The sequence below is a fragment of the Hypomesus nipponensis genome, chromosome 1 (genome assembly GCF_054491055.1).
Source record: "Hypomesus nipponensis isolate SF chromosome 1, ASM5449105v1, whole genome shotgun sequence".
In the NCBI taxonomy this organism is placed as follows: domain Eukaryota; kingdom Metazoa; phylum Chordata; class Actinopteri; order Osmeriformes; family Osmeridae; genus Hypomesus; species Hypomesus nipponensis.
In genome coordinates this window covers 8,994,590-9,016,288 of record NC_140361.1, presented here as the reverse complement: position 1 = coordinate 9,016,288, position 21,699 = coordinate 8,994,590, and the positions used below count along the sequence as shown (strand labels likewise).

The 21,699-nt window shown below is 42.4% G+C and overlaps 3 protein-coding genes across 3 annotated transcripts; 1 reads left to right on the top strand and 2 right to left on the bottom strand.

Annotated features, from left to right (window-relative positions):
- Positions 1–2,753: 2,753 nt before the first annotated feature.
- sybl1 (synaptobrevin-like 1) lies at positions 2,754–6,269 on the bottom strand. The gene is made up of 8 exons (XM_084683216.1): positions 6,094–6,269; positions 5,426–5,631; positions 5,216–5,273; positions 4,885–5,022; positions 4,216–4,306; positions 3,739–3,806; positions 3,555–3,647; positions 2,754–3,417 (listed from the first exon to the last, which is right to left on the bottom strand). The coding sequence occupies exons 2-8, from the start codon at positions 5,569–5,571 to the stop codon at positions 3,349–3,351; spliced, it is 663 nt and encodes a 220-aa protein (XP_084539342.1). The 5' UTR covers positions 5,572–5,631; positions 6,094–6,269; the 3' UTR covers positions 2,754–3,348.
- Positions 6,270–6,351: 82 nt separating this feature from the next.
- polr1d (RNA polymerase I and III subunit D) lies at positions 6,352–8,689 on the top strand. Its single transcript, XM_084683227.1, has 5 exons — positions 6,352–6,457; positions 6,968–7,065; positions 7,362–7,438; positions 7,954–8,036; positions 8,343–8,689. Exons 1-5 carry the CDS (start codon positions 6,416–6,418, stop codon positions 8,388–8,390), a joined length of 348 nt encoding a protein of 115 aa, XP_084539353.1. The 5' UTR covers positions 6,352–6,415; the 3' UTR covers positions 8,391–8,689.
- An 887-nt stretch (positions 8,690–9,576) lies between these two features.
- On the bottom strand, positions 9,577–17,129 carry LOC146302410 (endothelin receptor type B-like). The gene is made up of 8 exons (XM_084683204.1): positions 16,932–17,129; positions 14,048–14,606; positions 12,535–12,647; positions 12,211–12,415; positions 11,941–12,090; positions 11,536–11,669; positions 11,267–11,375; positions 9,577–11,090 (listed from the first exon to the last, which is right to left on the bottom strand). The coding sequence occupies exons 2-8, from the start codon at positions 14,441–14,443 to the stop codon at positions 10,941–10,943; spliced, it is 1,257 nt and encodes a 418-aa protein (XP_084539330.1). The 5' UTR covers positions 14,444–14,606; positions 16,932–17,129; the 3' UTR covers positions 9,577–10,940.
- Positions 17,130–21,699: the final 4,570 nt, after the last annotated feature.

Below are 21,699 nucleotides of genomic sequence, written 5' to 3'. Positions count from 1 at the left end.
TGGTCTGATTGGTTGTTCTTGTGTATAAAGGGAATTGTAATGCATTGTTCTTTGGATTCTTCATCTCCTGAGACCTTCTCCTCAGTTCTGCCTTGTCCTACTGTCCTACTCCTTCCTCACCTCTTGCTTTCTCTCTGATTTACAATGATCATGGTAGAGTAGGTAAGATTGAAAACTTTCATATTGTAACATGTTTGCCTTGTAATTGATTTCATTCATTTGCAAAGTTATTAAATACCTATTTCACTTAACCGTACTTTGACCATTCTTGCTCTGATTTAACCCATAGAGTCAAATACCTGGAATTCTATTGGTATTGGCATTATTTAGTTCATGCTAATACACTGTTCAGTTTCCCATCTTCCTTTAAACCATAGGGGAATTAGTTTTGGTTGTTTGGACAATATTTACCCCCCTACAGTTTTGGTGACCCCGACGACGTGATATGTTTCGAGCAATTCAGTTACAGTTAGGCAAACCGGCGTTTCAAACCATGGTGCGGTGAGTAAGCATTTACAAATGTACATTAATTGTGTTCCACCTGGTTCTGTTGGTAGAAGCCTATTACTAGTTTCTGATATTAGCTCCTGCATGAAATGAACAAAAATGGAATGGGAAACTGAAGTTAACAAATTACTTAACCTATGGGAAGAAGTTAGCGTTAACCGAACGTTATCTCAATTGAGCAAGAAAGACAAGAACGGTCTTAAAATTGATTTTACGCTAGCTGAAATAATTGAACATTGGCGAACTGTAGGAGTCCATAAAAAGAAAGCAGAAAAGAAACAAACATTGAAGATTACTGTACATTTAATTGGCAAATGTCTTCTCAACTCTGTCCTCAAAGCAGCGACACCTTTCAGTGCCACAAGGCAACACACCGCTAATAAAACCAGTGAAGAGACCAGCCATGCTGGCTCACATTCTACTAATGAGTGTTCAGACACAGAGAGTGGAATTGGTGCGCAAATTCCCAAACCGCGTTCTACAAAGAACCGTCGTGCTCCTGATCGGCCACGCATTGCTGCCATAAAAATGGCGACAGAGGCAAAACCCAAGCCCCAGCAGCCCCATCATATACAGTGTAACTTCTGTAAAAGACAAGGACACACCGAAATGCGATGTTGGGATCTTGGCAGAAATATGCCTATTCCACCCACACGCTTGTTTTATGCTAACAACAAAGTTAGATTTTGTCGTGCTTGTCTAAGAAGTGGTCACACTGAGTCCAAATGTTGGGATCTGGGAAAGGGTAGGCCTCCCCCATTTTTCATGCAGCATAAGCTGAGCCTTTATCAAGACAACCAAATCTTAAACTTTTTAATGTGATTACATGCAATTCCAACTATCTTTTACATTTACTTAATTCAGGTCCAAATTGTGATATTGCTACATTCCTACTGTATTACCCCTGTGTTTAGTCTTTGTTGTAGTTCAAAGATTCGTTCGGGACAGTTTATTTGTTGCTGCTCCAGTTCCTTTAGCTGCATATGCATAGTGCATATGGTTTGTCCATCCATTAGTTCCTATGTTGGTTTGTGTGGATGAGTATTGGGTATTATGGATCAGTATGTACCTTTGTGTGTTTTATAGAGTTGGTGGTAAATGTTCTAGGTTTTAGCTAAACTCACATTGGTTCCTGACCTGTAAATGTAGATTGGTATAACTTGTATTTTATTTTATGATTGCTGTGTAATTTGTGTTTTGTTTATTTTGAACCCAAGAACGCTTTTGTTTTAATTGCCATTTTCATCTGCTAGATGATATGTTTGTTTACCTCTCATCTATCAAAAGGGAGGACTGTTGTTCACCTATTTTTTCCATTTGAGTTTTAGGACACTGTCTCACTAATTTCCATTTGTATCCAATCCGACTCACTCAGACCCCAGACCACTCCAAACTTTACCATTTTCATTGTTAACCAAGTGCTGTGCTCCAATTGTGTTCTGCTGTAACAGGACAAGAACGTAAGTAGCAGGAATATGCTAACCAAGGGCACGTCTGCATGCCAATACAAAGGTTCTTCCAAGTGATCCTCTGAGCAATAGCCATGATCCAAAATTGGTCCTCTGAGCACTAGCCATGATCCAAAAGTGATCCTCTGAGCAATAGCCATGACCATTAGAATCCCAATGCTGACCTGTCTGCAATCAAGTTCCTTTTGCTATGGGTGCAGGTTATCACAGGATGAACACAGCAGCTTTTCATGTGCTTTTGTGTCCAAGAGGGAGGATTGTAAGGCTGGGTGTCAAACCTGCCCCCACCTCTCATATGCTAAAGTCTGGAGTTTCTGGACGGTCTCAACTTGATGGCTCTCACACCCCATTCAAGATGTGGTCTGATTGGTTGTTCTTGTGTATAAAGGGAATTGTAATGCATTGTTCTTTGGATTCTTCATCTCCTGAGACCTTCTCCTCAGTTCTGCCTTGTCCTACTGTCCTACTCCTTCCTCACCTCTTGCTTTCTCTCTGATTTACAATGATCATGGTAGAGTAGGTAAGATTGAAAACTTTCATATTGTAACATGTTTGCCTTGTAATTGATTTCATTCATTTGCAAAGTTATTAAATACCTATTTCACTTAACCGTACTTTGACCATTCTTGCTCTGATTTAACCCATAGAGTCAAATACCTGGAATTCTATTGGTATTGGCATTATTTAGTTCATGCTAATACACTGTTCAGTTTCCCATCTTCCTTTAAACCATAGGGGAATTAGTTTTGGTTGTTTGGACAATATTTACCCCCCTACATGTCTATTGTAGATGCTCACTCGTTTCTAAAGCGTGACATGTACCCCAGCCTCTCCAGTCTGACAGGACCTGCCCTTAAATCAAAAGTAAAAGCCTGACTATCCCATTGTTCATACAGTATTTGTTATAGTTGAATGGCTCATTATGCTAGAAAGCAATGGTAATTTTGTCTCTGAGGGTTAATGTGTCAGACAAGTTACAAATCAGATCTGGTGTACAATAAATCATGGGTCTGGGTGGGTGAATCAGACCAACACCAGAACAGTACCAGAGAAGACGGGTGTTGCACACAGACCAGATAGCTGCAGTCTTTAAGGTATGGGGAGGGGGGCGGGGAGCCCTCCTCAAGTGGAGAGAGTCATGGCATAACTACTGGCCTCCTTGGTGAGGAGCAGGAGAAAGGTTGGACAGGGGGAGGCAGGAGGAGGAAGACGAAGATGAACGTTCTGGGGTTGTGGAGGCTGGAAGAGGACAGCAGAGAGGAGGAGAGTGGTATGTTTCCCTTTGAGTCCACTGCCAGAGTGGGGAGCGCTGGAAAGTTCAAATGGGGGCTTCTGCCTCTCTTCCTCTTTTCCATCTCTTCCTCTTGGTCTCTCATTTCTTCACACAGCTGGGCCAACTGAGACCCCCACAGGAGGCAGAGACTATGATGTAGAGGAGCACCTGTAGGTGCCAGAGACTCACAGTTCAGATCAAACAGTAGCATGCAAAGGCACATCCACATTCTCTCACAGACACACACACACACACACACACACACTCACGCAGAGCATTGAAGCAGCATTTGAAGCCATACTCACCAGGCACACTAGTACCACAATGACAGTCAGCTTGAGGTTTTTCATACACATGGCTCTTGCCAAGTTACGACTAGTAGTCTTGAAGGTAACCGACTGGTAGAGAGGAGAGAAGAAGGGAGGAAGTCAGTAGTGTCCTTGTTACTGTGTTGAAAAGATAAATCTAAGAAAAAATAATTCAACTCACCGAATCCACCAGATTTTCTGTCTTGTCAATAAGCAACTCCAGCTTCTCTCCCCTCTGAGCTACAAGGTCTACAAATCAGAACATACACCAAGTTAACCCTGAACTATGGAGATTAGGGCAAACAACAACAGCTCCTACGAAAGTAATTTCAGTCCATTGTGAGATGCTGGGGATGTGCTTAAAGCAGGAATGGTATGTGTAATCCCAAAAACAGCTATTGTAGTTGGAGAGCTTGAAGCTGCATATTTTTCTCTATCTCTGGTGTTGTCACGACGACACTGGATTTAGGAAACTGCAGTAACAACGTCAAACAGAGGCCAACAAAGACACTGTTTTCACAAAGAGGGGAACATTCACCAAACCCATTTGATTTAGCCCACTAATAAGAAGTAATGCTACAATCGTAAAAATGTTATTTGACTTGAATAACTGACACATACACGATAGACAGTTGGTTTTAAAGAGGCTGAATCTCACCAATGTTGCGGACCATAATGCCTTTTAGGTCATCCACCTGCATTTGAGTCTCAGTCACACGGTCAGAACCTGGAGAGTCTGAGTGGTGCTTCTGAGAGTGGGAGAGAGAGTGGGAGAGAGAGAGTGGGAGAGAGAGAGAGAGAGAGAGAGAGAGAGAGAGAGAGAGAGAGAGAGAGAAAGAGAGAGAGAGAGAGAGAGAGAAAGTGAGAGAATGTAAAGAAGTGTTGAAACAGATAAAAAGTTAAGCAAGACACTACAGGTGAACGTCTCGTGGGGATCTTATATCCACTTCAGAGAACAAATCATCGCATTATTGTAAAATATGCTTTATCTTTGTGACAAATTCATATCTTCAGGGGCAGCCAATGCCTACAAAATAAGTCCCACAAGGTAAATGATGTTGGTGGGTGAATGTGTGTATTGTTCTCACTGGTGTGATCATGCTTTTGTTCATCCTTAGGCACAGTGGAGTCACGCTGCATTTTCACCCCCCTGCAAAGCCCCATCCCCCAACAACATATCTTTACTGTAACTCTACCCTTCCAAACTCCCCCAATCTTCCTCTCTGTTACACATAAACCTTCATTTCTACGCCTTAAAGTCAAACCCGTTTATCAACCTACTCCCACTTAAAGGTTACTGCCCGGGTAAGGGCTTCTATATCCTCACCATCTGAGCGGCCAGAGTGGACGAGAACTCGCTGTTCATGGCATAAGGCAGTGCGGTCTGTGCTCGTGATCCATACGTTGTCTGGAAGCGCTTCTTCACCTCACTCAGGAAGCTGAACGCACGAGACCTCTCAAAGTCCTGGGATGGGGGAAAGATAAATTATTTGTAGTCCCCAATAATGGCTGTACTTACCTCACAATGGGCATTATCTAGAAACACACATATAGCAACAGAACACTGGTTATTGTAAACACTCAGTAAAATGTCCACACACATGCATACAAACACACTCCAAGGACATACATCATGTCAGTGCTCACTGCATACTCACATCATCAGTAATGCAAAGATAGATGATTCTATCATGGCAGATATAGTGGAAGAGATAGCTGAAATAGAACAGAGAAGCTCAATCATTAAATCTTGGAATGTAATTCACTAAGAGAATCAATGTGTTTATGTATATACTGTAAAAACCAAGAGTAAAGTAACGTTTTTTGTTGAACAACACTTGGAGTGTATGTGTTTGTCTATTAGGTACCTGCCATGACTGTAGGTGAGTTTGTTGTTCTCCGATGGTATCTTGGCCAGGATCTGTTCAGTAACTTCCAGGAAGTTTCCGCCGCACCAAGCATGTTTGGCAAGTATGGTGGTGCCACGGGCCACCACCGCAAACAGAATTGCCATGGCTGGGGTCAGGGCAGGGGTCAGGGGGGGATCAGGACAGGTCTGTCAGATCAGATGCCCCTAATTAATAGAAAAGTAAGGAGAAGCAGATTACATGAAGAGGGGAAAAAGTAGGAATGAAGAAGAATGGAAAACAGATAGAATAAAGTGTTGGCACCTCCGGACAAGTAATTACTTGTCTTAAAGTGTTCTGATCGCATGATACCAGAGCTAACATTGATCAACAAATCCATAAGGTAATTCAGTAAATGTCGGTTGAAACGCAATAATGGTACGCATAAGTAATGGTCGCCCAAACGAGTACTTTCGTTTTCACTTCAGCTAAGTTTTAGATGTCCATCTAACAGTGGCTCACATGCTAGCTACACAACTAACTACAAGCCTAGGTAGACTAGCTAACTAAGCCACAACAACGACACACAGCTAACATTTAGCTAGCTAACTAGCTATCACAATAGGAATCTCTTAATGTAAATCGTAGCAACAGCTAGCTGACAGCTATTTTTCCTCGGACATAAATACCGTTGGATAGTCTTTAAATGTGGCAAGCTATATGTTTCCAACAGTCAAAGAACAATCTAGCTATGTTGCTAATCCTTTTTCGAATAACTTGTGCTCAAAGCTTCTGTTTCTCAAACCGCTGAACACTAAAAGCGGATATATTTTTTTAGGGAACTGTAGTCCTTTCGCAAGGGTCCTAACAGTCACTGGCATTTGTTTCGAGTAAATGTACTACAGTCCTGCCACTTCCGACTATCAGGGCGTTTCTGTCCACAACGTCACATGTTTTCATCGCAACGTCACATATCTGCGACTGTCAAATTGGTGTCTCAAATCCTCCAGCATGGCAGGGGCAGATGGTGAAAAGAAGCCGGTATTAGAAATGGTAAGAGACTATATAAGTATTGAAGCACGCTCTATTTAAAAGAGGCATCCTGTATGATTGGTTCACATAATATCTGACTGAAGTACATTTATTTTATCGTACACAATGTAGCAAAACAGTGGTCTCGTGTGGGGTTGGTCGCACCAGCTATGTAATATAACTAATATAACTTGAGCCGCAACTAGTTAACTGTATGTCATAGTTCATTTTAGACTTTGGTGTATGTTACAGAAGTTGATATGTTATTGCATCTCGTTAGCCATGTTTTTTTGGAGCCCGAGTAAACAGTCTGGACTGTTTTTTTTGTTCCACAGGGTGGCAGTGTTTTGAATAATCAGAATAGCAATCTCCCCCTGACAACACCCTTTATTTTAACGTTATACTCATGTAATAGGCTTATCATATAATAACATGATGTAATCCTGTTTAATATAAGCCTGTACTTTACTTTGCTACAGGAATGTTATTGTGTTTGGTAAATGAAGAGGTTGTGTTCATGCTGTGCTTTAGGTGCAGGCTGATGGGGCCGATGAGGGCTGTGTGACATTTGTGCTGCATGAAGAAGACCACACACTGGGAAACTCCCTTCGATACATGGTCATGAAGAGGTCAGCTGTCTGCCTTACATTGACATTTAACCTTCAACCCTGTTTCTGATAATCAGCATTCCCTCAGCTTTGCCAAGGCTACTCTGTGACCGTGTATCTAAAAAGGGTGGCAGGGATTTATACTTCAGTTTTTCTCTGCTACAAACTATTTGGCTAACCAATGGTCATATGTCTTAGAGATGAAAGGGATGCGCTTGACAGATGGAACATTTTAATTTCTGTCTTTTTTTGTAAGGTTGTGGTTGGTGATCTCATCGGTGAGCAGTAAGACATAAGCATTGTGTGTGTTTTTACAGACCGGACGTGGAGTTTTGTGGGTACAGCATCACCCATCCTTCTGAGAGCAAAATCAACTTTCGCATCCAAACTCGAGGTTAGATGCATTATTTTGTGAGAGAGAGAAAATTACAGAGAAAAGTAAAATGAGAACATCATGTAAACATTACTACAGTGGTTGTAGAGAGTAAACAGACTGATTGGAGTCTGATGCTTTCACTTTCCGTTCACACAGTTGATGGAGGAATGTCTGTGACGGACTGCTATCAACATGCACACACACACACACACATTTAAAACGCAAGTCACCTGTCAACTGCCGAAGAAAACAACCTTCTGCTTTGACATCAAAGCAATACAGAAAACATGTGAAAACAACCTTGTTTTTGTGTGTTAGCTTTATAGTAGCTGAAGGACATTCCACACCCAGCCATGTTTTACCCACCCCAAGGACGATTCACTCACATGGTGTCAATACTCACACACACACATACATTCTCACAAACTCATTTATAAGTACACTGAGTATTCCTTGTCTTTCTCTTCTTCAAGGCCTGTGTGGGTGTGTGTGAACGCCTTAACTTCAACGCCTGTGTTTCTGGTCTGTTTCAGGGGGACTAGCAGCAGTGGAGCCTCTCAGGAGAGGTCTAAATGAACTCACAGATGTTTGTCAGCATGTCCTCAACACCTTCGAGGTACAATACACTCTATAACACAGAGGAGTGTATGCAGGTGTCATAAGACACCGGATGCTCATGAAAATGTCAGGAAAGTGGACATGAGAAGCAGGAAAGGTTGTTTGCAAGTTTGGCCATCTCTTGTTTTGAAGGGAATAGGTGGAAGGCTGTCTTTCCCACAACTCTCTCTTTCTTCCCCTGGTTCTCCGTTTCTCTTGCTCCCTGTCTCTCCTCTACCCGTCATGGTGTTGACAGCCTCCCTGCTGGGTGGTATATACTGCTTGCTGGTTCACACCAATGAGGTAATAAACCTGTGTTCCTCAGGCGCGGGTGACTGAGTTCAAAGAGACGCAGGGGGATCCTATGGAGTGAGAAGCACAGTTCAACACAGCAGGAGCGGAGAACCGTCTGGTCAAGGGTCACACACACACAGGGAAGCTCTAGAAGCCACTGTCAAAATGGTTGTACGCCTGCTCTGGTGACCCCCAAATTGACCAATGGCTCTCTTCTCCAACAAAAATACCCAATTTTGTAAATTTCTGATTATTAATATGGGAAAATATTATATTACCCAATAGCCATAGAAGTTATTCATTAATATGGAAAACCTGTACAGCTTTATCTGTATTGTCTTTTTTGTGTTTCAAAATAAAACAATTTGTTACAAAGTGTATGTATGCTTAATATTTTTTTTCAATTTGCATCTGTTTTCAGGTAGAACAATAAAAGTAATGATTAATGTTCCCTGGAAATATTGTAGGTTAACTTTTATTCTCCTTGGAGTTTGTCCACCTGGCATCAGACGGTATTTGTACCTTTCAAGTGTTCAAGTTACTTTTGAACATTGTCCAACTTGAACAAGACATTATACAGAATTCTGAAAAAGTCCTTTTGAAGTATTTTTTGGGGGAGGGGGATAAGCAATAGAGGCTGATTGCATGGGCTCCCCATTAGTAAAGGAATGTGGAGAGCTGGACCTCATACAGAGCCAGATGGAGGGTAGGAGAAGGAGTGAAGGGAAGGAGTAGGAAGAGGAGTGTAAATAATCTGGTTACTGCTTTGGGAGTTTAGGAATCGAGTCCAACTGCCAGTCTCATCACAGGCTTACACACACAAATGCATGAATGCAGCCAGTTCCTGTTGACGGATGAGGTTGATTAGAGAGGGTTCCTCTTGCTCAGTGATCAAACAAGTTTATTTTCTAATCAGCAATATTTCATAATTTCAAAAGGAAAACGTTTTTTAAAAATATATTTTTATTGGTGACGTCTTCTACAGGGTGTATCCAGTCTTCCTGGGAATGGTGCTCTCACGTTTGTACCCCTGGATTTGCTCTGACATGCACTTTGAACTGTGGGACCTTATTCAAAAATGCCATACATATTTCTAAGTAATCATTCAAATCGCTTAATTTTTCCATATGTTGTCTCCACTCAAGGTATACACTGTAGAGACTCTTGCAGATCAGATGATCAAATGAAACAAGATATAGCTCAACATATTGTATAATTTGAGTTGTCATATACCTTCAGAAGAATAGTTTTTTTGAAAACCAGAATTGTTATAAAATAGTATTTATTGGTGTATATTGTTCAACAACTAAGTACATAGTATAAAAGCTTTGTTAATCTTAAAAACATACTTGGAGATATACTTTACACCTAAACCATTGGTGTAAATGAATTATTTGAAAATAATATTTTAACGTATGATACTCATGAACACAGAAAAGTAAAAACATGGATGATCATTTTGAAAGACAATTTTTACTATATTTTCTTATAAAAATATGTGTTCACTTTGAATATATGAGAAAGCTTTATACATGGTGCTATTTCAAAAGGCCAACACACATAGCACGTGAGCAAGAAGCACACAGTATTTGTTAACATACATTGGTCATTGTGCCACATGACAATATAGAACTGGGAAAACAACTTTCTCTCCAGCAACATGTCACATGCATTAGGAAGGTAGACATGGCAACTACTTTTTTCTCTGCAGTTATGTATATTAAGTTGTTGTTCTGAGCTAAATACCAATATGATGCTCCTATAGCTCATAAGTCAGTTGACAATGTTGATCCCTACAGTGGAGCTCTTTCAACAGATCCTCTTTGTAAAGAAAATGGCTAGGACAACGTCTAGGAGTTATCTAATGACCTTACCGTGTGTCTATCCTGCCTTTCGCAAAATTCTCAACAATCTCCAGAGCAGTTCAAATTTTGATTTAATCCTTGTCACATTTACAAGGCAGATTTACAACTGTGTGTATGTGCTTTCTTTTATTTGGTACACTGTATTCACAGCATTGCATTTATTGTATTAACAGTAAGGCTAAACCCACTGTATTCTATACTGTACACTATATGCCGCTAAGTGTACATGCTACCTAGTCATCATATACCCAGACATGTATTAACTTATTTACAATGTTTCATCCATACACTTTTTAAATTAAAACAGTGTTCCATAGTCTTAGTCTTTAGTCCTCTCAGTCTTGTAGACTTGTCCCATAATGAGGGCTTAATCACCTGGCCAGGACTTAGTCCCTTCATCATACAAGCTGAGGCTAGTGTTGGTTGCATGGTAAAGTGCTACCACTTGCTTTGGTCCTGCTTTACAAGGTATTATTCCGAGTCTCAAGCTACTGGTGGGATTCTTCATGTGGAGTCTGTGCCTTCACCCTCATTCCTTCTCCTCATCCAGCTGATCTCCTGTCTGGCCATTCTTCTTCCTGCTCATCTTCTTCTGTGGTCTGAAGGCATGTTTACGGCAGTGGTAGTGCTGATCTTGTGGGAAGGGATGTCAGTGTCTAAGCAACTCTTAACAGGGACTGGGGGCTAGGTGGTTGGGGTACATACAGTAGATTTGTGGTGGAAGTCTGGTGTGTGTGTGTGTGTGTCTGTGTGAATGTGTGTATTTAGGTCAAGCTGTATTTCTGACTGGAGCGGGAACTGCTGCGGTCCAGTCCGTTGCCATGGCAGGAGCCCTTCCAGCGGACCCCGGACCCCCTCTCATCTGTAGGGGCCACATTCCGGCCAGGCCTGTAACACCAGCAGCAGAGGCAGGACTGGGGACGATAATACACACAGACAGGCATGAATAAAATATAGTTTTGGACACACTGGATATTATCATCAGATGTGGTGGAGGTATGTATATCTCTGTGTGTATGCCAGCGTGTCCACACATTTGAGCATGCATTTGAGGTCAACCATGTCAAGAACGCTCTGGACTTCCTCTGACCTTAAAGCAGTTCTTGAACTTTTGACTGACAAAGTAGAGAGCGATGGGGTTGATGCAGGAGTTAAGCGACGCCATGTTGATGCCAATGTAATCCATCACCAAAAGGAAACTGGAAGGTCAGAGGTCAGCATCGGAACAACAGGAAAAGGCAGAGAACATAGAACAATGAGTTTTGGTGACCTTACCCATAGGTTTCTGCTAGGGCAGAGTGTGTGTACTGTAAGTGTGTGTGCATCTGTGTGTGTGTGTGTGAATGTGTGTGTTCATACCTGAGCAGTTCACAGCGGTTGGGGTCGTTCTGGTCGTAGATCGTTTTTTTCAAGATGCGACTAAGATGAAGAGGTAGCCAGCACAGAGCGAATATCACCACAAGGCAAAACACCGTCTTAGCCACTTCCCTCCGCTATGCACACAAAGACACAAACACAAACACATTTATCTCTGTCTGACAAATGTTCTGGTCATTTGTCACAAGAAAAATGTGGAACTGTACTGGAATAATACCTTGAGGAACATGTCTGAAACTTATATATCTTGTGTCTGTACATCATTTGTCTGGCATCATTGGACATCCAAACATAACCATTTATCATGATTAAACACAACGACAGGGAGAAATAATCAAGATCTTTGCGCTTAAACCTTTGTGTGTGTGGGCGCACATGTTTGAGTACCTGTTTCATGTGATCGTTGAGAGCAATACGCATGCCTTTCTTGCGGCTCAGCATTTCGCAGGACATGAGTGTGTAGAAGACCCCAGTGCAGGCCAGAGGCAGGCAGAAGTAGAATCCAAACAGCCACCAGTCCTTCATATCCTGGTAGAACTGAGGACAGGAAACCCAAACCCTCAGACAGGCAGAGAGAGGGAGTCACAATACCTAAAGAGAGGGAGATGAGGGACTCCAAAATATTGAGAATGTGTGTGCATGAAAGAGTGTGTGTACCTTCATAAAGGGTGTGCTCTGTCGAGGGTGGAGCAGACAGACCCTCAGCTTGCTGCCTCTGTAGGGCATCTCCATCATATCAAAGGCCAGGGCTTCTGGAACAGCCAGGGCTACGGCAGCCAGCCAGATCAACGTCACCTCCACTGCCTTCCATAGGGGGATCCCCATCCCCTTCACCCTGCTCCAAGATGTCACCGCATGGTATCTACACACACATATTAGTCAATTACACAATTCAATGAAGTGTGAGAAAGACCATTCATCGTTGTGTGTGTGTGTGTGTTTGTGCCTTTGTGTATCTGATGAGAGCTACTGTATACTGACCGGTCAATACTGAGGGCACACAGGCTGAGGACGGTGATGCCCACTGATGCCTTCTGGATGAAGGGCATCAGCTTACACATGTGTACTCCGAAAGGCCAGTCCTCAGCTATGAGCTGAAGAGGAGAGGAGAAGAATGGAAAGACCATAAAACAAGGTGTCAAAGATCAACCCATTTCTGTCAGCAGTTTCAGCTGTGTGCATATATTCCTAGACACTCCCGAGTTTGTCTTAGTCAGGGTTATCTAGGGACTCTTTCCTCTTCCCTGACTCCTCTGTTGTTATCCCAGGAGCCAGAGCCAATATCAACCCCAGAACTATGCTGCTCATCTCTACTGCACCCTGAAGGGCTGGGTGTGGGGGTGCTCAGGGAAGGGTCAGTCCAAACACAGCGAGCAATAATGTCGTACACAAATCACATCAAATCTCTGTGATATATTTGACTGTAGGTGCAAGGTGAAAATCTCACACTCTTCGTGCTCTCTTTGTACACATTCTAAGTCACTACATTCGACACATTACATTATGGTACACCTTAGTAGATAAACCAAGCCTGTCACTGTGAAATTAAATGATGACTATTTGAATGGGTTTACCATATGTAACAAATATTAAATAGTGAGTTTTCTTTGTGTGATGAAAAGTATATCTATTTCATCTACATCTATGTTCTTACCTATTTTCTCACATCAATTGAGTATGACACACACACTCTCACTTTGTATCTGTCCTTGTTCCATTTCAGACAGATGAAGTATCTGTGAAGTTCACACAGAGAACATGTCCACCTTCCCTCTTACAGCCAGAGACATCAACCACTTTCAAAGTGGATTGCGTTAGCTCTCCGAGCTGATTAAGGAGGTTACAGGGTCTATTTTCCTTTGAAAACCCATTACCAAGGTAACAAATAACCCACAGCTAAATCTAAATGTAATTTGGCTGTGGCAGCATTAAGCCCTCACCCCTTTAAATAGGTTTACACTCTGCATCAACACTGGGCAGAAAGATTGGATTCTCTCCAATCGTAACCTGAATGGCCCAGTCTCTGTCACCCCTCACAGCAGCCTGGGTAGTCTAAGGATAGTCTAGTCTATAAGGACGTCTGACAGCATACACTGTAGGTCAAGGTAACAGTAGAAGTATATGGACACTGTACAGACACAGTGTGTAACTAGGAGGGTACTGATAAGCGTACAGCGTGTCATTATGATGGATTTCAGAAGTCATAAACTGAAGCCAACCGCATGGGATTCTGCTACGTGCTGCGATTCAGGTTCATTGTATACGATGTGTCTGAATAGTGGTGAAATGTTTATGGTGTTGACTGGGTGAAAGGTGAACTTCCCTTCAGGGCTGGCTCACTGTGTGCACTCACGGCCGTTTGGAAAACGGATTAAAAGCAAAGTGTGGAACTATAGTGGAATGGCATGGGGTCTTTACAGATCTGAAGATTAAAACGGCATGGCATCCAGTATAGCACTTTGTAGGGTGGGTTGTGTGCAGCGTGGCTACCTACCTTGAACACGTTGATGGGGATGGCGATGAGGATGTACAGCAGATCCCCCAGAGCCAGGCTTCCTATGAGAACGTTGGGACTGTTCCTCATGCATTTGTTCTTGTAGATGATCCTCAGGAGCGTGGAATTGCCGATGATTCCCACCACAAAGATTATGCAGGACACCACCGTGTTCACATACTTGAAGGCGTGCTTGATCTCTGTGGGCTTGACGCACATGGGGGGGTGGTGGGCGTTGGGGCGTGCGGGCCGAGGGGGGGTGGGGAGGGTGCTGTTGGGGGCCTCCTCCTCCCCCAGGCTCTGGGAGTCCCGGCTGAAGCGGGATGCTGCGCCCAGACCAGCCCCGGCCGCAACAAGGACACACAGCAGCGCTACTGCCCTCATACTCGGACACATGAACACACACTCTCACGCTTGTACACTCAAGATAAGTGTGCACACACACTCACACTAAGAGACACACACACTCCTGCTCGTGGACACACATAAAGACACACTTACAGACACACACACACTCCTGAGACTAGCGAGAGTATGTAAGCCAGTTCTCGTTAATTTCCTGCAGAAACAAGCAGAGACGATAGCCTTATCAGTAAACAGATTTTCAACATAGGCTGATTCGATATTTCAATAGTTTCATGACATAAAATAACTTCTCAAACAGCCAAACTAAACAGTAATATTGCTTAAACTCAAGAGTTTTTTCTAGTTAGGGTTTAGTAGGTATGTTGTCTAATGGTATCTTCTAAGCAGTATTTTTTGCATTGTGGTTGAGGAATGATAATGGAAATGAGAACTGGGTAATGAGAAAATGGCGTTAAGGATGAGAAACCTAAAAGGAGGGGCAAACATAAAGGTGAGAGCTTATGCCGTGGGTCAAGAGAAGGGTGAGGTAGGCCTGTGTTTGCATGTGTGTGTGTGCATATTTGTGTGTGAGGGTGTGTGTATGGTAGAGACTGATAGACAGAGAAACATTGTTTCCCAGAGTACTCCACAGTCATGAGTCCCCCCAAAATGCCTTGGGGCATCTTCTGATGAATGGGCTAATTGATGGGGTGGGTGGGACATCGTGGAACAATGCTATGCCCACAGACATTCATACACTTGGGCACATGCTATGTATCTCCTTGTATTTTCTTTCCTTGATTTCCTATTTCATGCTTTACTGACAACCATAATTGACTGACACAATAGGGTCGAAATGAAGTGAAGACTGGAGAGAAGCAGAAAGTTCATCATGAGCAACAATCGTCTAATGTTACTTGTTTTTATATAATTCAACCTTCAAAATTCTAAAAAGAGGAATGTAATGACCGCTCTCTCTCCTGCATGCACAAAACACACACACACTCACATGGCACGTTGCACACATACCACAAGGAATTTATTTGTAAGTCAATTGGGCCACCTCTTTTCCTCAAGGGAGGCCTGCTTTGAACTCTAAGTTTTAATTCAGTTGATGTGTTTAATCAAAAAAATGAGTTTAGAAACAGTGTCTGGCAATTACACTCTCCTCTTCTGACTCCAATCACATTTGAAAAGGAACGGACCTGCAGGGGAAAATGGGAACGTTTCGAGAAGTAATGATAAAGGAAAGGGGGAAAGGGGAAAAGAAGATATGGCAAGAGAAAGAGAAGACTAAAAGTGGAGAAGTTTGAGAAGAAGGGGAGACAGGAATGTGTGGAGTGAAAACCACAGTTGCACTTCTTCTGCATCAAAACAAACAAAGTGTCCAAATTTACCCAAGAAATCAAGAATACATGTACATAGAAATGCCACTAACATAGCGTCAGTCTGGGCAGATGGAAAACTTGTGAGATGTCAAGGATCCTGTCTGGAAGCGTAAGTCATGATTCTAGAACACTGGGCAGAGGAAAACATCAACACAGCTGTGGAAGGAGGACCCTGGACCACTCATGAACCGCAACCACCCTCGACAGAATTTCAACTGTAGCCCACTCATATGGATTTTGTGAAAATCAATTACGCCCTTACCAAGTCTAAATAAATTATTTCAAGCATTCCAGTTACAGCTGTTTAAAAATTCAAGTATTTATGTTATTATATTAAAATTGACTTTGACAATGCTGCAATTTGGTATTAATGTTTCAGTCTACATAAAAGGATTTAAAGGGAAAGATGGACCTGAGTGTAAGAAATTATTAGTCTATGCCATGGCAACCAATATTTTTACATTAACATATTTATTCATGATCATCATGCCTTAGAAGCAATTAGAAGTAATTATTAAATGTAGGCTAGTTAATAAAATAACGTATCAGGCTAGCCGTTACATGTAACCTGTTTTGTTACATATAATTTTAGTTACATTAACAGTTACATTTGAGTGCTTGTGGCTTTCAATGTAAACATTAAGCGATGTTTTTTACTGGTCTTGCATGAAGACATGCTTGTGCGTGCGTGGGTGCGTGTTCTCACCCAAACGCAAAGTTAATCAACAAACATAGGCTATGGGCATCCAGGGAAGTAGATTAAAGCCTGCTTCTATTTGAATATATATTTCATCGAAATGGTTTATGTGAAACAAAGTATCTGCATTTATGTCACGGCCCAATAAGAACGAACCTGTAAATAAGTTTAAGGGAGAGTGATACAATTGGTAGACCACGTCTATCAAATTCATCATTAAATTAAAACTAAGAAACCTTAATTTATGGGTACATATTTGTTGTGAGTAACCGCATATGTAATGTGATAACCCAAATCAATTACAACGTTGCGTGAGGTTGAGCGTAGAGCTACATAATACGATACCCTACCCAAAACGCAAAATTAAATCAAGGTCAAGCTTAATACAATTAAAAGCATTAGTGAAGTTGAGGCATCTCTCCGTCCCAGCCCAGAGTTTGGATGTTTATCTTACCCTGTTTGTTGTTTTCGAGAGTCCCAATCAACAACCCAGCACATCCGTATGTGTTCAAATCCACTAAATGATCAAGTGTTCTCTGTGTTTGCTCCTCTCTTTGGCGTTTTGACTTTAGTTAAGCTAATTCGACTCCTTGTCCCGCCGGCCACCACCTATATAATTTGTCCAAACTTCTTCTCTCTGCTGGTGATGGACTCTGACGCGCGGGGATGTGCAGTACTTTATAGCCGCGAGCCCTGTTTCAACAACCAATCAAATCGCAGACACATGTGGCAGGACCCAATCTTCCTCTGGTCTCGAAACTAAAAGCCAACCATGCTCTTCTACTACAAACTATTTAGAGTGGACTGGCATTGATGTTGGCCTTTAAGTTGGACTGTCTAAATGCAGTAAATGGTATGTTCATGATAGAGCCAATAGGCTTCAGTAGGTTATTGCTGAGCAACACTTACCCTATCTGCTTTAAACAACACATTTTATTCCTCTTATGTCAACAATGTAGCCTTTAAGCTACTTTCGACTATTACTTCTGCTTTTCTTATGAATAGAAGTTTGCCTTGTGATGCATCCTCACCCAATCCAACTGTTAGAGATGCATAGGCTAACACACAACCCTTAGTCTAAAGCATGCACATTTGGGTTCCAATGTGTATCCAGTGTGTGAATAGAGGAACTGAACCAGCTTCTCTAAAATATCGTACACACAAGAGACAATAGCCAGCTCACCCCTCCACCCCATCCATCTCCCCAAATTAAATCTGTATGATGGATGGTCAAGCTTTGTCTAGAGAACATTCTTTTACTGAATGGGACCAGCTACAACAAGCTAAAAGGGTTTTGTGTTTGTGGTCAAACAGAAAAGTCCAATACAGAACCACATCTGTATTATTAAGCTTCAGAAATTCAAATGACATGCACAAATACACACACACACACACACACACACAAATATATTTTCAACGGCTCTGGGTGTGTTAATGGTCCACTGGCACACTGATTATAGAAACACCCCTCACTTATTCTATTTTTAGGGAAGTTGTTATTAATAACCTGTCATTATTCTCATGAAAACATTACAATGTCATTATCACAGATCATCTTCATTACATGCCTCAACCACACACTATGTGTGTGTGCGTGTGTCTATTTGAGCATGCATGCTTGTGTTTGTATGACTAATGAATCGTGTGGACGTGCTGCTGCTCCTGTGCTCTGGCCTGCTAGGAGCCAGAGCATCGTAGGGATAAACTCTAAAACCATCTTCCTGATCCCACTGTAAACACCCTTCATCCTCTCTCACAGGAAACCACTCCACATCAGGAGATACACAGGACCTGGATCTTCAAATAGATCTCCAATATTTATCACAGCTCACATTATCTTTGGGCAGATATCTTTGAAGACAAACTCAATATTTATCACAGCTCACATTATCTCTGAGCAGATATCTTTGTTGACAAACTCCTCCCTCTCTTCAGATGGTCCAGAGTTGTGGTTCCTCAGGCAGGTTCTCAGTGAAATGATCCCTGCTCATAGGGCTCCTGGGGTGGGCAGGTTCTCAGTGAGAGGATCCCTGCTCGTAGGGCTCCTGGGGTGGGCTGGTTCTCAGTGAGAGGATCCCTGCTCGTAGGGCTCCTGGGGTGGGCTGGTTCTCAGTGAGAGGATCCCTGCTCATAGGGCTCTTGGGGTGGGCAGGTTCTCAGTGATAGGATCCCTGCTCGTAGGGCTCCTGGGGCGGGCTGGGTCCTAGAAACTCATGTAAACCCCTCCAGGGCTGCAGAGGATGTCTCTATACATTGATGTGAAAGCTTTCTGTTTTCACAGAGCCTCTCATAACTGAGACATTTAGAACAAGTTTTACCAACAGTTCAGTTTTTATTCATACTTGTGTTTTATGAAACCTCAGACAGCAGAGAGTTAGGCCCAAGGGCTTTCCTGCTCAGTACAGTGTATGTAGGCCATACATGGAAAAAAACTGTGTATGTATGTATGAATAAAATGTCATGTGTTGAGCTGGGAGCTGTCTCTGTCTTTTTCTCTTGCTCTATCCCTCACAGCCCTGGCCCCTGTCTGCTCTCATGGGTCAGGCTTGGTTTCACAACAACTTATTATATACATGGCAGAGAGACCATACTTACACACATTGTGTAAGAGATCCAATGCAGACAAGTCAGACGTTAAATTTGAGTTTAGACTTTAGACCTGGGCTCCAAAGACACAACCCAGCACGTACACAGTGCTCAAAGCACACACACGGGCCGCGCCCTAAGTTTTGGGCCATGTGGCTTTGGTGAGGTCACAGGCTTGTGTTCAAACCTTTTTCTATAACATATACAACTAACTATTGTCTAGTGAACTGCATGAAACATTATTACCATGTCTGTCTGTTGTTTCCTACCCAGTGCTTCATCATTGATATACCTTAATGGGGACTGTAGATTCACGTCCGCTGTGCTGTGCCAAGGTGTCACAGTTGGTCATGTTATTTCAAACTGTCAAAAATTGATTTGTGTTTTTATGATATGGTTGTCAAAAAAAAAAAGAAGAGGACTTTCAGGATTTGATAGTGTTTAAATCAAGGGGTGGAGCTTCAGTTTGCATGCAGGAGGTATGCTCTCTCCAGCTGTCTGGATTGACTCCATGTGTCTGGTCCTCTCAGGACTAGGCCTTGATAATGAGACATGTTTTTGTGCTTGTCTCTGTCTGTGAGAGTGTGTGCACATGCTGTTTTGATATATATGTGTTTTGTGTAAGGGTCTGTATGTGTCTGGTAAATGTGTGTGTTTATGTGCTTTTGTTTTTGTTTTAACAGTCTGGGTGTCTCTGTTTTTGTCCATTGGTTGGGGTCAATATGGTTTATTGACTGAATTAATGTTATTATATTGTTTTTAACACTTCCAAAAAACAAGAAACACAGAATGGAACATGAATTGGAGCTGGATAAAATTAGTTTGGAGTTAAGAGTATTTCACATCAATGAACAAGACGCATTTCTTCTAAACTCACATTATAGACACCTATACTTTTGTAACTAAATTGTTAATCCAAGTCAATTTGCAATAGATATATCTCCCATTGTTAAAAGCAATTTCTTTCCTCCAGCTGGGATCAGAGAGCTGTTGCACTTGGCCATTCGACTTGTCCCTGATCCCAGTAGCTGTCCAGCAGGCATAACACAGACTGCATTAGTAACAGACCAGTAGCAGACAGAGACCCCACAGCAGCAGCAGTGTCAGGATGGCTGAAGGCGCTCCCAACCTCACTGTTGATTAACAACAAGCAGCAGCTAGCTAAGGTGAATTACAGTTTACAGATCCCAGAGAGACTTGTAAAGCAGGACTAAAACACAGCTTCACCAACAGTAAAGATGACAGTAGTTTTTATTGACATGCATGATGAACTGAGACCTATTGGGCATGTGGGTCACAGTGTCCAATCCTGTCCCAGTGTTGAGTTTCAATCAAGAGTTTAGTACAACTCCTCCATCCCCATCTCCCAGTGAAGAAAGACAATGGCTGCATGTGGAAGCTATCTTTCCTCTGGCATGCTCTTCTCTTGAATGTGCGTGTTTATGTGTGTGTGCATTCAAATGTTAATTTTCTTGTGTGAGTGAATAGGCACTTTTTGTGTTCCTGTCCACAAGCATTAAGCTTTTGGGAAATACTTGCTTGTTAAAATGTTTTTAAAAGAAGAGGGATCCCATTGGCTGTTAATAAAGATTAGAAAATTGCATCCAAACCAGAAATAACCATTGTATCATTATCACCCCTACCCATGCCCTCCACAGCCCTTTCCATATTCCAGTCCCAGATGCAGTTGTGTTTGTGGGGGACGGTGGGTGAGGCAGTTGAGCATCACTCTACATTGTGCAGAGTCTGAGAATGAGAGAACTGATTGTCAGTCATTCCAGACAAAAACAATCCCCTTCGACCCCTTCTTGCCTGATAACCCTTTCAACCCTTTACCCCCAACACACACACACACTAACACAAACACACAAACACACACATACTAACACACATACACGCATGCACACAATCCCTTTCCCCTTCCGCCCCCCTGGCCCTACCCATGGGAAACCGGACGCTGGCCCAGGCAGTGACATCAACAAAGGGACAAACCTGCTGCATGCATCCGGCCTGTTAGCCAAGGACCTCTTGGAAGGACTACAGCATTACTGGGAGGGCAAAAGGTCTCCATTCCCAGTCAGCAACAATTTGAAAGCAGAGAGACAGAGAAAGAGAGAGAGTGGGGGATGGAGAGAGAGACATCCAGGATAGGTGTGGACTTCCTCCCTTATGTGTTCCAGTGCAGGAAACTGAAGGAGAGAGTGGAGAGGAAAGAGAGACTGACAGAATGAGAGAGAATATTACAAATTCAAATGTGTTTTTGAGAAGTATTTCCCTTGTTGACCTTTGAATGCACATCTTACAGATGTGAAGAGGAACCAGGGGCAGGTCCAGACACTCTCCACTGTGTAACCATACAGAACTATTGTTTCTCCTTCAGTATACAATAAGAGTAAGTTGAAGTTAAAAGATCATTGCTATTGTATGGAACTGTGGGGCAGGATGTGAATTTCCCTTAGAAACACAATAGTGCCTACAGGACAGTCTCTCACTCTAAGCCTAGTTTTCTATATGCTTACACTTACCCTCACGTTGCATGTCAACGTTTATATTCTGGAAGTTGTTTCTGTTTTCTGCCTGCAGTGGGGTCAAACTCTTTCCTCTCCCCCTCTCTCTTGATTTTAGTCTTACTCTTC

What these genes read in the sequence shown, in the direction of transcription:
- polr1d (XM_084683227.1), top strand. Translation starts at nt 6,416, where the DNA reads ATGGCAGGGGCAGATGGTGAAAAGAAGCCGGTATTAGAAATG. An exon ending in AGAAGCCGGTATTAGAAATG is followed by an intron (nt 6,458 to 6,967) that starts GTAAGAGACTAT and finishes GCTGTGCTTTAG; the next exon opens with GTGCAGGCTGATGGGGCCGA. An exon ending in CTTTCGCATCCAAACTCGAG is followed by an intron (nt 7,439 to 7,953) that starts GTTAGATGCATT and finishes GGTCTGTTTCAG; the next exon opens with GGGGACTAGCAGCAGTGGAG.
- sybl1 (XM_084683216.1), bottom strand. Translation starts at nt 5,571, where the DNA reads ATGGCAATTCTGTTTGCGGTGGTGGCCCGTGGCACCACCATACTTGCC. An exon ending in CCACTCTGGCCGCTCAGATG is followed by an intron (nt 4,307 to 4,884) that starts GTGAGGATATAG and finishes TCCCACTCTCAG; the next exon opens with AAGCACCACTCAGACTCTCC. An exon ending in TTGTGGTACTAGTGTGCCTG is followed by an intron (nt 3,418 to 3,554) that starts GTGAGTATGGCT and finishes TGGCACCTACAG; the next exon opens with GTGCTCCTCTACATCATAGT.
- LOC146302410 (XM_084683204.1), bottom strand. Translation starts at nt 14,443, where the DNA reads ATGTGTCCGAGTATGAGGGCAGTAGCGCTGCTGTGTGTCCTTGTTGCG. An exon ending in TCCCCATCAACGTGTTCAAG is followed by an intron (nt 12,648 to 14,047) that starts GTAGGTAGCCAC and finishes TCTCCTCTTCAG; the next exon opens with CTCATAGCTGAGGACTGGCC. An exon ending in AACCGCTGTGAACTGCTCAG is followed by an intron (nt 11,376 to 11,535) that starts GTATGAACACAC and finishes CTGACCTTCCAG; the next exon opens with TTTCCTTTTGGTGATGGATT.